Below are 13781 nucleotides of genomic sequence, written 5' to 3'. Positions count from 1 at the left end.
CGTGATGCTTTAAAAAAAAAAAAACATAACCGTTGATGATGGATGCAAATTTGGTTCAATGGAGAACCATCATGTTTATATTCCGCAGCTAGTATGAAGATAAAGTTACTCATTTCTGAACTTGAGCTTCAGGTGAAAAAAGTAGTCATAGAGAGAAGAAAAGTCAGAAAAAAGAAAAAACAATGGTGCTGCCCAGGCTCGAACTGGGGACCTTCAGTGTGTAAGACTGACGTGATAACCGACTACACCACAGCACCGGATTGGTCAAGCTCCTGAAACATGATGATCTCTCCGGTTGGTTCCTTGGTTATGTGGTGAGGATTGGCAGACTGGGCTTTCTGGCAAATAAAAAGTTGCACCGTGGATCTTTTTCAGGGAAGATTATTTTTCATTTAATACAATCAAGATATGACAAGTATTATTTTTGAGAGAAAATCGAGATATCACCTTTTTCATTTCAAAAGATTTTTTCAATTATTGACGTTAAGAGTATTCCAAATTTAAACATTTTTGATATCTCTGGATATCCTTGATTCCATGATATCCTCTCTGTTAGCCAGAGTTTTACAGATCCACCACTCCCACCACCACCATGTGTCAAACTACTATCAGTGGTGGTGAAAAAAACAAAACCCATTACTTTGAAACTAGTACTACTTATTGGAATAAGTTGATCAATTTTCCAAACCCAGAAATTTTCATGAAATTAACATTTTTATTATTCCTTTTCGTTTCATTTGCATTTCTTTTTTCCCTATCAGGATGGATTAGAGATCCATTGTTGTTCATTAGTACTCTTAATACCCTTACCACCACCAAATGTCCTGACACGACAACGAAAATCGTCGTCCAAAATCAAGAGTACAAAACCAACATTTCTCATCTTGTTTTTGGTATAGGAGGTTCAATACAGACATGGGAATCTCGAAAACATTATGCGGAGTTATGGTGGAAACCGAACGTCACGCGTGGGTATGTATGGTTCGATGAGGAGCCAAACGGGACATGGCCTGAGAATTCACTGCCGTATCAGGTTTCGGAGGATGTGTCGGAGAGATTCAAGTATGGGACTACGTCGGCGAATCGGATAGCTAGAATTGTTTTGGAGACTTATAGATTGGGGTTTGAGAATGTCAGATGGTTTGTCATGGGTGATGATGACACTGTTTTCTTCACTGAGAACTTAGTTACTGTTTTAGCGAAGTATGATCATAATCAAATGTATTATATAGGTATGAATTCGGAGAGTGTCGAACAAGATGTGTCGCACTCGTATACCATGGGTTATGGTGGTGCTGGTTTTGCTATTAGTTATCCTTTGGCGAAACTATTAGTGAGAGTCTTGGATGGATGCATTGAAAGGTATTCTTATCTGTATGGTTCTGATGCGAGAGTTGGTGCTTGTATGAATGAGATTGGGGTTCCCTTGACCAAAGAACTCGGCTTCCACCAGGTACACTTTGAACTCCCGATCCTGAACCCTAATTCGCGCTGATAATTGCTACTAATTTTTTTTATTGTTAATAATGTTATTTTTCTGTTTTTTTTTTCTTTTTCTTTTTTTTGTTTCTGTTTGACAATTCAAAGAATTTCTCTATTGTCCTGCTTTGTGTTCTGATTATGGTGTCTAATTCTACAACATGTAGGTTGATATTCATGGTGATCCGTATGGTTTATTAGCTGCGCACCCAGTGGCACCACTTGTCTCGTTGCATCACCTCGACTATGTGAATCCAATTTTTCCTACTAACATTAGTCAAATTGATTCCTTGAAAAGGCTAATGGGTGCATACAAAATGGACCCAGGGAGAACCTTGCAGCAGAGTTTCTACCATGATTGGCGACGGAATTGGTCAGTGTCTGTATCTTGGGGTTACACTGTTCAGATATACCCGTGGTACGTGAAAGATAGTCTACTCAGAACCGCATTTCAGACGTTTCAAACTTTTGGTAGTTGGAGTGCCGAACCTTTCACATTCAATACTCGTCCCATGAGTTCCGAACCTTGTGAACGGCCGCTTGTGTATTTCCTGGACAATGTGAAGAATGGTAATGAAGTTGGAGAAGATTACGAAACATTTACTTCGTATAAGAGGTTTGTAGCTGAGCCATGGAGGGATGAGTGCAACAGAACTGACTTCCGTTCTGCTCTGGCTTTGGATACTATTAACATTACGGCTCCAAGGATTGATCCGGGCATGTGGAGCAAGGTGAGATTAAAGCGCATGTTTTATTTGTAACTGCAAATTTTGCGATTGCATACCACATTTTTCATTAAGATTGTTGTTCAGGAACTGATAAAGGCTTCGATTGATGAGCAGGCACCGCAAAGACAATGCTGCGAGATCACCACCCCCTTTGACGGAGTGGCTAACAGCTCTGTTCATATTAGAATCAAGAGTTGCAGTTTTGATGAAAGTTTTTCTCTGCCTAGGTAGAATCACTGATCCCATTGTAAATACAGAAACCTTGGTATCAAAGTTTTTTCTTTTCTTTTCTTTTTATGGTTGTGATGTTTTGAAACAGAAATTCAGATTCTCAATTATATAGAATTCACTCTAGTTTCACTAACTTCTAGCAAATTTAGATAGTTTAAACTATGTCGTATGAGGCACTAGGCCTAAGGCACGCGCCTATGCAATAATCTCATCTTCCATGCAACTCCTTAGTATTATTTCTGTGATGTTTGAGCCGCCATATATACGTGCTATGTCGCAACATTCTCTTTTTTTTCCTTCCTGAAAAGCAAAAGAATTGAACTCAGAAACCACAATATGTAAACCAATTCTATAAGCCTACATTGATCAAATTAGTGTGCGTGAGTGTGAAGTTTTTCCACTTACTCCACCATCATATCTCTTTGCCGGTGAGATGACACGAATTCGAGAAAGCGAATCAGCAGAATGGTTACCAGTTGCCGAACAAGCTGGTAATCTGCGATCCCATTTTCTAACGTAATTGGTAACAATCTCATACCCACCAGTTTTCTGCTCCACGGAATCAAGGAAGAAGAAATGAGGCGCTTCACATGGATTGTTAGTAGGATATCGAGTGTTAAACATGAACGCAGGTGCTCTATAATTATTTCTCCACGGGACGAATGTCTGAAGAGGTCTCTCTAGATTACTTGGAGGAAGAATGTCTTCGTAAACTAGAGCTGAGTATCCCCATGAGATTGAAAATGTCCAGTTATTCTTTTTCTGGTAACAGATGGATTGTTGTAGTAGACGAGACGAATCGACTCTTGAGACATTCATAAAGAGTTTTAGAGACTGAAAAACATTCATTGCAGGGTAGAGAGGATTAGTGTAGTCGAGATGATGAAGGGATATTATAGGAGAATGTGGATGAGCTGATAAGAATCCCGATATGTCACCGTGCAGATCAATCTGATGGAATCCGGGTTCAAGCGTAAGCGAAACTCCTAAGTCAGATATACAAGCTTGTAATATATGATCGCTCCCATATAAGTTTGGATACCTCTTGATGCATTCGTCTAAGTTTCTTGCCAATGCCTTGGCAAGTGGGTAGCTCAAAGCATAACCAGCTCCTCCAAATGCCATTTGAAATGAATGATCAGCGTTTGAACCAACAGCCTCAGAATTACATCCAATGTAGTAGTACTCGTTATGATCGTACTTGGAAAGAATCTCAACAAGATTATCCAAAAACAGAACCGTGTCATCATCGGCCATTACATACCATTTCACACCTTTCGGGGATTCCAGAAAGGTCTCCTTGATAACGCGCACCATTCTAATCGCAAACGGCATTGCATGTTTGTTAAATTCCTGGAATCTTGAGACGTTTTCTGATACACGGTAAGGAGGTGAGAACGAAGACCACGGCAAGTACTCTTTCGGAGGTACATCGAAAAACACAAATCCCCTTGTTATATTTGGTCGCCACCATCCCTCAATGTATTGTCTTCTGGTTTTCCAGGTACTGGTGGAAGTTGCAATTCCGAAAACAAGGTCTGTAATGTCAGTGTTGGTGTACAAGTACCTTCCATGTCGTCTAAAGATTAAAGAATTGAGAAACGCAGTAGATTGTCCGGATGGATTTGATACCAAAATGCAGACTGCATATAACACGAGTCCTGCAACTGCCAATGCTCTACACCAATCCCCACCAGATAATGCTGTTAAGTTTTGCCTTACTGCACTGAGTTTTACACCACAAAAGGACATTATGATAGGCGACAGAATCGTCCGTTAGGAATGTTTACTGATCCCTGATGGGTATTATAAGTAACCAATACAGAGAATCATTTTATTTGCTAATTGGAACACGAGATATTTACTACATTTCAGTAAAACAGGGAAGTTTCGCAATCATTTCAGTGGCACAGCACTAGTGTAGAAGCTCATATTTGACGGTTACAGAATAAGTGAAAGCATTTTTTTTGTGATTAGTAGAGAAACGAGAAAAGGAGCAGGAATGTCTTAAAATTGAAGTGAAAAATGATATGTGCCATCCATCATCATTGCCAAACTTCTGGTTCTCGTGATATGACACTCTTTGAAGTGTACAAATAATGCCTGTAAATGAGATGCACGTCAAAGCGTACGTGCTAGGTAGCCAGCAGAAATTCCCTGAGGTCGCGTTTGGCACCTTTGGTATCCCATCCTGGGCTGGGTCAACACCAAAATAACCGTCAAAACATGTTTGTCTATGTTGATTACCTAAGAAAAAATTCTAGCTTTTATGTTGATTACGTAAGAATTTTTTTTTCTGATAATCCTGATTACGTAAGAAAAAATTCTAACCCAGTTAAGTTCTATGTTGTCAAAGATGCCAAACACGGCCTGAAATACTCAAACAACAGAGGTTCAGCATTAACAGATGATAAGAGAGCCAGTAAGTATGGAGCGCACTGGAGATGGTCCAAAAAGTGATAAATCGGGCATCGTTCTGACTCAATAATCAATGGACTTCGAAAATATAAATCTGGTACTGAGCCTATGTCGGCCTTGACCTAGTTTGATGCTTAGGTTTTAATTATTTATTTTTAATCGCCAAAGAATTTGGTGTTAGGTTTTAGTAAGATGATCGCCTAATTAGGAATTCAGTCTTAGGGTTTAGTAAGAATTTATTTTTAATCGACAAAGAATTCCAACTCCATTAGACTCTGTAGCAACACATAATTCGGCCATCACCAACACCACTTCCTAATCACTTTCCATTCTAGCTTTCTGCTCAATTTTATCATATAATATAAATCTGGCATTGGGCCATATCGGGCTTTACCTAGTTAGGAATTCAGTGTTAGGGTTTAGTAAGATGATCGCCTCAGAGCAATTGCAGTGGCACGAGTATAACCAAATATCAAAAACTAAAAAAAATAGGTTTACTCCGTGTTGCCACGCTACGGTGCACGAGTAAAATTTGATTGAGCGCACATAATAAGATCGCCTGGTTCAAACGTAGCTTAAACGTTCGTTTGTCATCAAGCCAACATTATATGCCCGCCCCACTTAGCTATAACATCTGCCCCACCATCAAACGGAGTTGCGCTTGGATTTCGTGCGTAGCTTATACATTCGTCCCACTCCAAACGAACTTTAAAACTGCATCTGGTATCGAGCGTACTTGTAACTTCTGCCCGACCAAATATAGTTTTGTCTGGATTACAAATCATATTTGGTCTGATATTTGGTTTTGGTCAAGTATTTAATCTTGTAGAAATTGAAGTTTAGTCCCAAAATTACTGGGCTTCGGACGCTTTAGTCCACCCCTTCCAAGCCTAGTACTCCTTAGTCCAAAAATTCCCTGGACAGATAGTTTGGTCCAAAATTTGGACGAGTTACTCCAAATTTCTGCCGATCCAGAAAATAAACTTTTTCTTAGTACCCTGATTACTCTTTCTGTGTTCGGGCATTCATTTTTGACATCTTAGATTTTTTTTCTGAAGAGAGAGATGGAGGCGGAGCACAGAGACGATTACCATTAGTGTTTTTAAGTAATACAGGTTAGAGTTTTGATCTTTCCATTTTATATTTATTTGATTGATTTTTCTTTTACTTTTTTTTCATTTTTTTGGTTGGATTTGTTTACAGAGATCCCAAATTTAAGAGCAAAAAATGTTTGAAACATCTCGATTTCATTTTAATTTTACTCTCCATCTAAAAATTTTCAAAGATGAGAAGGTATATTTTTGTTGATTTGTAAAAGTAATTTGGATCTAGATTCTGAATTTTGGTATGATTTAATCACACACAAGTTGCATCCAGAGCGATTCGATGCCAATTAAATTTGTGGTGGGCTGATTGAGTTGAAACAGTGGAAGATATACAAGAAATTTGATTATTTAAATCCGGATTTCATAAACTGATACATGGATTGGTGACTGAAAATAGCATAACCTAAGCAAAATTACTACGTTAGGTTCGTTTTATTAGAAATGATTGCACTGGTTCTTTATGGTCAAAAAGTGACTCAAGTTGAGATTTGAATACCGATATCTCTTTTAACCAACAATCTTAGTTTATCTGTATTATATGCTTTGGATGCATAGAGGGAATGATTTTTTTATATAATTGTACAAGTAATTTTGTTATGTATTTGAAATTTTTTGAATTTTATGCATATAAATCTGATTGTTTGTACACTACGTGAGCCATTACTAGGATCCATGATCCAGTATTTGAGATATTGTTTTATGATTTCATCACCGTAAAACTTTGCTTAACGCCCTGGTTTCGAGTCTTGCTAATAAAAATGTGTGGCTACTTTACATTTTGATATGAAATCTCACTCAGGATGCTGGTATAATTGATGGCCTTACTGTACTGCAATATAAAACATGCTCAAGAAGATGCACCATTTTACAATTTTAACGACTGCATTAGCCAGTACTAGTGAATGATTGTTTTACTTGTTTTTGGTTCTTAATTCATATTAGTTATGTTGCTAGGAGTAGTTTGAAACCTTTTTTTGCAACAAATGTTGTTGAGATAAGAAGCCAAACAACATCTAATTATTGATGATTATCCATCAATAGAAGCCTAAAAGTCTATCAACGCTGGTGCATGCCATATTCTATCAGTTTCTGTTAGGTTTGGGCGTCCAACTTGTATTCACTGTACGAGGTGTATTTATTTTTACACCAGTTTTACACAGTGTACTTTTTAGTGCACCAGTTTAGTTGGTTCTTAGTTTTATTTGTTTTTGGTTCTTAGTTCATATTAGTTATCACATTCAAGGGGTTTGTAATATACTTTTTTCTTTTGGATACATTTAGTTGAATTTGTTTTGGTATTATAAAATTTTAAATTATGATCCAATGTTTTTATCAATTCTTAATGTGCGCTTAGTTGTACACGTTGATTCTTAATGTGTACATAAATGTACACTTATTAATGTGTACATAATAGTCCAAGAGAAGTGGAAATTATGTGCAATATGAGACTTATGCTCGGGTAAATAACTAGAGTAGAAATGATTTGGAGGCATGAAACTCAGGCTTATGTAAATTTTTATTTGTTTCCAGGTGTCCCACGTACTATCACTTTAAGCTTGCATTTCTGTTGTGGCTCAAACTTCTATCTTTTGATGTGAGTAAAACCTAGCTTTTGGGTGGTTTTTTTTTTTTTTTTACATTTAGGTTTGTGTTAATAAATCTCTATGTTTTGACCACTCTTCAGTTATGTTCGTAAACTAACAGTGTGTACACATTAAAATTAACTCCTTTTAAAACTCTTTGTTACTTGTCCTGAAGTTTTTTACTGTTTAGCCCTTCAAATTATTATTATTATGTCCGCATGAACATTAGTTGTAAGTTCTCTTTGGCCGCCAATGATAGTTGGGAGAGACGTGGAAAGATAGGATCATTTGGGTATATATGCTTTGGATAGACGTGTATACAATATGTGTACATAATCGTATACGTGTTAATTGTTAATGTGTACATAGTTGTAAACATGCTTCTTACTATACAAGAATCTTTTATTTTAGATTTAATTGTTATTTTCTGTTTACATCTTTAATATGATATGTGGTGTTAACTCAGGAGGGACATGGAAAGACCGGATCATTTTGTAGGCCTGTATATAATTGTACAAGATGATAAAGATGAGTTCCCCACTAATGTTGTTATGCTTGCAGCCCAAGATGATGCAACACGCTGCAAGGTATTTGTTCTAGTTGTATAGTTTGGTTCCCTTGATGATTCCTACCTTAATATTGGTCCTAACTGATAATATGATTGTGTGCTTTAGGATTTCTTAGTTGAATTTGCTAAGTACAACCTTCGTTTGATGAAATAACATATTGATTCTTAATGTGTACATAATTATACACATGTAGATAGTTAATGTGTATATAGTTTTGCACTTGTTGATTGTTAATATGAATAATTGTTGTTATGCATGTTTTACATGGGTGTACATATTGGCGCACCTGTGTAAATCTTATGAAAAAATAGGTTTCCCTTGTTTTACAACGGTGTACATATTGGTGCGCCTGTAGGAAGTAATTCCCATGAAAAAATAGGTTTGTGTGTGGTTGTGAATGATCATCTTTATGCATGTTTTGAAGTGATGTACGTATTGGTGCACCTTTGTCATTCCCATGTAAAAATAGGTTTGTGTGTGGTTATGAATGATCGTTTTTCTACATGTTTTGCAGGGATGTATACATTGCTACACCTGTATAATTCCCACGACAAAGTGTGCCCGAGAGTGAATATGAATGATCGATTTTATGCATGTTTTGCAGGGGTGTGCACATTGTTTGTGTCTATGAAGGATTGATTTTAGGAATGTTTCACATGGATGAATACATTGATGCACCAATATGCTTCTCATGAAAAAGTAGGTCCGGGTGTGAGTATAATTGATCTGTTGTGCATGTTAGTAATCTCCTTTTCAGTAAAGTTCAATGAATCAATGTACTGGGATATTTCGAAGCCATATTAAGTTTGTGTAATAATGCCCACATGGATTGTGTCTCTGACCATAAACTAAGTTTTTATTTTGATCGTTTTTTTGCTTTCTTTTCTTACGTGGATGTTGGTGAAAGGATAGTCACTTTCTTTTCAAGCTGCAATTTTCTTATGTTCATTGTTTCGTCCTCAATGCAGTCCGGCTATTATGGATGTTATCCAACTGCTGCTTGGCATGGCTGATATTTTTCTCAGTCTGTGCGGACTAGGGTGGCAGTCTGGCTATCATGGATTTTGGATTTTTTTGGATCTTTTCAGCGGTGTACATAATTGTACACACAAATGTAAATTAAAATTTTTTAAAAATGAAAATTATATAGTCATATGGGTACTCTTTTTGTAGCTCTCGGAAAATGCTTTCCAAATATATAAAGTTTGTCGATTTTTGACGAGCGGTTTAAAAGATAAATTGTTTTAATTACTTTTTATGTTATTTAAAATTGTTGACATGTCATTTCCAGGTTGAATGCGTCAGTTACAAAACCATCCCCACTCGCTACACGTGTGCTTTATGAAACACGTGCGGAGATCAGCAACGTCTTTACACAATTTTTGAATTAAACTGTATCTAGTCAATTAGGTCTGGACTATATTGTTCTATTTAGTGGGGTTTTGTACTGAACCATTTTTTTCCCTTTAATCTTTACTCCGTCCCACTGTGATTCGTTTGGGAACCAAAATTTTTATTATGGTCGTCCATTGTGGACGCTCTCAGTCCTTTGTATAAACAAGGGGTCGAGTGTCCTTTTCACACAATTACAACCCAGCCGCCTCCACCTTGCACAAGGTGTGTTCTTTTGATAAATAACAAGCTCTTTTGAAGTATAAGACGGCTACAAAAAATTAAATATGATGAATTAGTGGATCTCCTTTTTCTGATTAATCAACTAGTTAATCTTCTAAGATTGTTCATCATATTCTATCTTTTGTTGACGTTCTACGATGAAAAGACCCGTAGGTGGGGTTTTGTTTTATTTTGGAATATGGAACCTGATATTTTGGATCAGCAACTACTTACCTGACTCATCTATTCATTATATACTAACTTTTCTTCAACCAAGAATCAAGATTATTGTCAATGCTAGGATAGTTTGTAGGGAAGAATTTAGCCAGGCAAGTTGTTTTGTTGGGGCATAATATTTCTACATTTTTTCTATCATTTTTTTCTTCTTATTGGAGCCTCACCTATAATATGTAAGTTGAGAGCTATACCTCATTGTAATTTATGATCCTTATTGCTCGAAGGATAAATTGATAATTACTTTGTTTTATTTTTTTTAATATTTATTTCCTCAAAAGAATTACTTAAATATTATTCAAAAAGACTATATAGAAAAAATAATACATATAATAATAATAATATAAATGTATACTTTTTTTACACATATACTTTTAAATTAACAATATAATTTAGTAATTGATCTTAATATCTCACCATTAATACGGATGTGAGGCAAGTAATGATACCTAGCACGAAGCGCGAGGCACGTGAGAGAAATTGAACGACAGACTTGGTATTGGCGAATTTAGATGAGAAAAATAAGGAGATAGCACTCCGGCCTATGGTGAATTATCACAAGAGGTTATCAAGACAGCATGGAAACCTGGTGGAGCCGCGAGAATTTCAACTTGGCGATTTGGTTTTGCGAAAAATACCACCCTATCAGAGAGGATGTGGCGGGAAATTGGAACCAATTTGGGAAGGCCCGTATCATCAAGCGAGTAGTGGGAAACGATGCTTACGAGCTAGTGGACCATGTAGGCGTGAAATGGATCATCAAAAACAATTGGATAATGCTCAAAAAGAGATTAACTTTGTGGCCAAGAATTAAGAGTTATAACTATTACTCATAACCAAAAAAACTGACACAAAATTCAAGCTAGTTTTTATAAAGATAAATATAAGGATAAATATAACCATGGTATGGATAATAACAGATATTTCCACTCGTTTGTGAATAAAAGGCTACATAGAAACAATATTAGTGGGAACTGGTATAGAAAGAGAGAGATTGTATTAGTAACCTGGTTACTGATCACTTTAGCTCTATTTCTTGCACTAGTAATCTTGTCTTGGATGATGAAGCTTTAGATATTATTCATGTTGTCATAAATGATGATGATAATTTTGGTTTGCATGTTGTTTCTTCTGCTATGAATTTTGGTGTTGTCAAATCTATGCCAGCTTGGAGTTCACCAGGTCCTGATGGTTTTCAAGCATGTTTTTACTCAATGGTCAAATGTATGTAAGGATTTTATTGATGTAGCTCAGTATTTCTTTGTCAATAGTTTCATCCCTACCGTGAAAGATCCTAAGAAATGATCTGGTTTTAGACCAATATGTCTTTTGCAGTGTATCTTATAAAATTGTTCCTAAAATCATAGATCATATAGTTAAACCTTATCTAAAGAGTCAAAGTAGGGTCTACAGTACTAAAACAAGATGGCTAGCAAACGAAAGAAATCATAAATAGACAAGGGAATCTAGACGTAGAAAATCACCTTGAGAAGGTATTGCTGATTCTGCGAAAGAGAAAGAGGTAAGCAGGTTGATCGGAGTAGTGTGAATTTAGTTACGATGGAATGTGGAAACAGAGCCACCAAAGGTACGGTGTGTGTAACTGGTGGAGCAGGATACATAGGTTCATGGTTGATCATGCGACTACTTGAACGTGGATACTCTGTCCGGGCAACCGTCAGACTTGATCCTGGTAATCCCCAATATCCATCTCTTTGTTTATCTTTCTGTATGTAGTGTACAAGATATGTATACACAACTAAGAACCTTTTTTGTTTTGTTGTTGGCAGAAATGAAGAGGGACATAAGCCATATTACCAACCTTCCAGGAGCATCAGAGAGGCTGCAAGTCTTCAACGCCGATCTCGAAAAACCCAATAGTTTTGACGAAGTAATGTAAATTCGACAAAGGCTCTTCTGTTTATCTCAATAAACTCCTTCGTCAGGTTCTTAGATCTATATTATGTTCGACTACTAAAGGTAATTGTTAAGATTTTGCAATCAATACATTTAATCACAGAGAATTGTATTGATGCCGATCTACACAACTAATCAATCCAATCTACCATAAGGATAAACCGATTATATTTGGATCCTCTATACCGAAACAAGAATTGTGCACACCAAAGATTATGAACCCCAAATCAGAAATCTTTATTATCTTATTTGTCTTCAAATCATCTTAGATATTCAATAAACACATGCACACAACAACTTGAATCTCTTGTGATCAATCACCCACAGAACGGAGTCTGTTAACAATGGATTATCACAAGATCGTCTTTAGCACTAACAACAGTCTAAAGATCCTTGTCGAAACTTCGATCTAGTTTGAGTGAATCTTATATCATAAGAGAAGATTCTCAAGCATAAACAAACTAGGTGCAATCAAAGTTCAACCACCGTTAGTCAATCAAATCAATCGAAAGCACAAGATAAACCACAATTATCTAGTTTCCCACCAACGGTACTAATAGAGCTTCTCAATTCCAAATAAGACTTTAAACTGAGCGGCCGTAAGAGATTAATAAGCTTTTGATATTCAGCAACCCCGGTTAAAAAATAATCGCAGAAATATTTTAGCAAAATTAGGTTTGCTAGAAATGCGATCCTAATTAGGTTTCCTCTCCGAATAGGCGGCTTCAACAGTAACAACACAACCGAGGAAGTTTGCTGTCACGAAAGATTAGTCTGCTAGAAATGCAAACTTCAAGTATTTATAGACAAGGAAGTTTGAACACCAAGGAATTTCCAAAACCGAAAATATTCTCAAAGATATTAAGTATATTCCAAATTCGGTTTCCATAATTCCTGGAAATGCTCTGTCCAAAATATTGACCGAAAATCTCTTTGGAAAATCTTTAACTAGTAAATGCACATTACTAATTCTCATTTTCCTAAAATAAAATTCAGACCTTAATTAAAAGATTCTTAACTTATTTATGTTTTGATCCTGGGATTTTCTTCCTGTAGCTATTAAGGAATAACTTTGAACAATAAAAGATAAACATTACTGTACGTGTTCAAAGTATGCCGACATCCTTACTTTGTAAGTCCTCTTTTATACTTACAACCTTGAAACCGATTTGCCACACTTCCAAACAAGTGTAGAATTGGTTCATCTGACTTTCAACAACTATGCGATTGATCAAGAAACACTCAATCACAAATCATGGGTTCAACGGTTCTACCAAAACAAGTTTCGGTTCTACCTCCATGTGAGTACTGTGCATAGTCACACTAGCTTTCCAAAGTTCGGTTGGCTAGGTACTAGGATCGGTTCCCCACATATATATGGTATCTAACTTATATGTGTTGCACATGTCCATAGGATCGATTCCCCTTTTCCTAAAAATGTGTTGCACATGTCCATATGATCGGTTCCCCTTTATGCTACAAACTTGTTGCACCTCATATAAGGATCGATTCCCCTTTGTGATGTGTTGCATATCTTACTAGGATTGGTTCCCCTCTCCCCAGATTCGGTCATATACAAATCACAAACTCGATCATACCATCTCAGGTGATTACTTAAGGTCGGTTTCACTAATAACAGTCATACCAACACATAAGTCAGGCCTTTGTGAATAGTTTTACCAAGAACACAAACAAGTCATGAGCGGCTATACTAAATCTCACATATTGGTTGTTCACAAGATTTGCAATGAATAACAATACCAATAACGCCTGGCGATTTCCTTTTCGATTCATAAACAATTTTATGAACTTACTTCCTTTAAACACATGTAAAACATTGTTTCCTAGGATAAAATACTCACCTCATACCCATACATAATCACAATATCATTCAAACGATTA

General features: G+C 36.4%; 2 protein-coding genes and 1 non-coding gene across 3 annotated transcripts; 1 reads left to right on the top strand and 2 right to left on the bottom strand.

The window, feature by feature from the left end:
• The first annotated feature begins 140 nt into the window (after positions 1-140).
• Positions 141-2453, top strand: LOC113314315. Its single transcript, XM_026563107.1, has 3 exons — positions 141-1453; positions 1647-2210; positions 2322-2453. The coding sequence occupies exons 1-3, from the start codon at positions 593-595 to the stop codon at positions 2436-2438; spliced, it is 1542 nt and encodes a 513-aa protein (XP_026418892.1). The 5' UTR covers positions 141-592; the 3' UTR covers positions 2439-2453.
• On the bottom strand, positions 184-257 carry TRNAV-UAC. The gene has a single exon. It is a non-coding gene; the product is annotated as a tRNA-Val (tRNA).
• Positions 2454-2804: 351 nt separating the features above from the next.
• On the bottom strand, positions 2805-4190 carry LOC113311256. Its single transcript, XM_026560097.1, has one exon. It carries the CDS (start codon positions 4188-4190, stop codon positions 2805-2807), a length of 1386 nt encoding a protein of 461 aa, XP_026415882.1.
• Between the last annotated feature and the right edge of the window lie 9591 nt (positions 4191-13781).

The sequence above is a fragment of the Papaver somniferum genome, chromosome 9 (genome assembly GCF_003573695.1).
Source record: "Papaver somniferum cultivar HN1 chromosome 9, ASM357369v1, whole genome shotgun sequence".
NCBI classification, from domain to species: domain Eukaryota; kingdom Viridiplantae; phylum Streptophyta; class Magnoliopsida; order Ranunculales; family Papaveraceae; genus Papaver; species Papaver somniferum.
The sequence above is the reverse complement of the archived record's forward strand: the minus strand, read 5'-3'. Positions and strand labels throughout refer to the sequence as shown.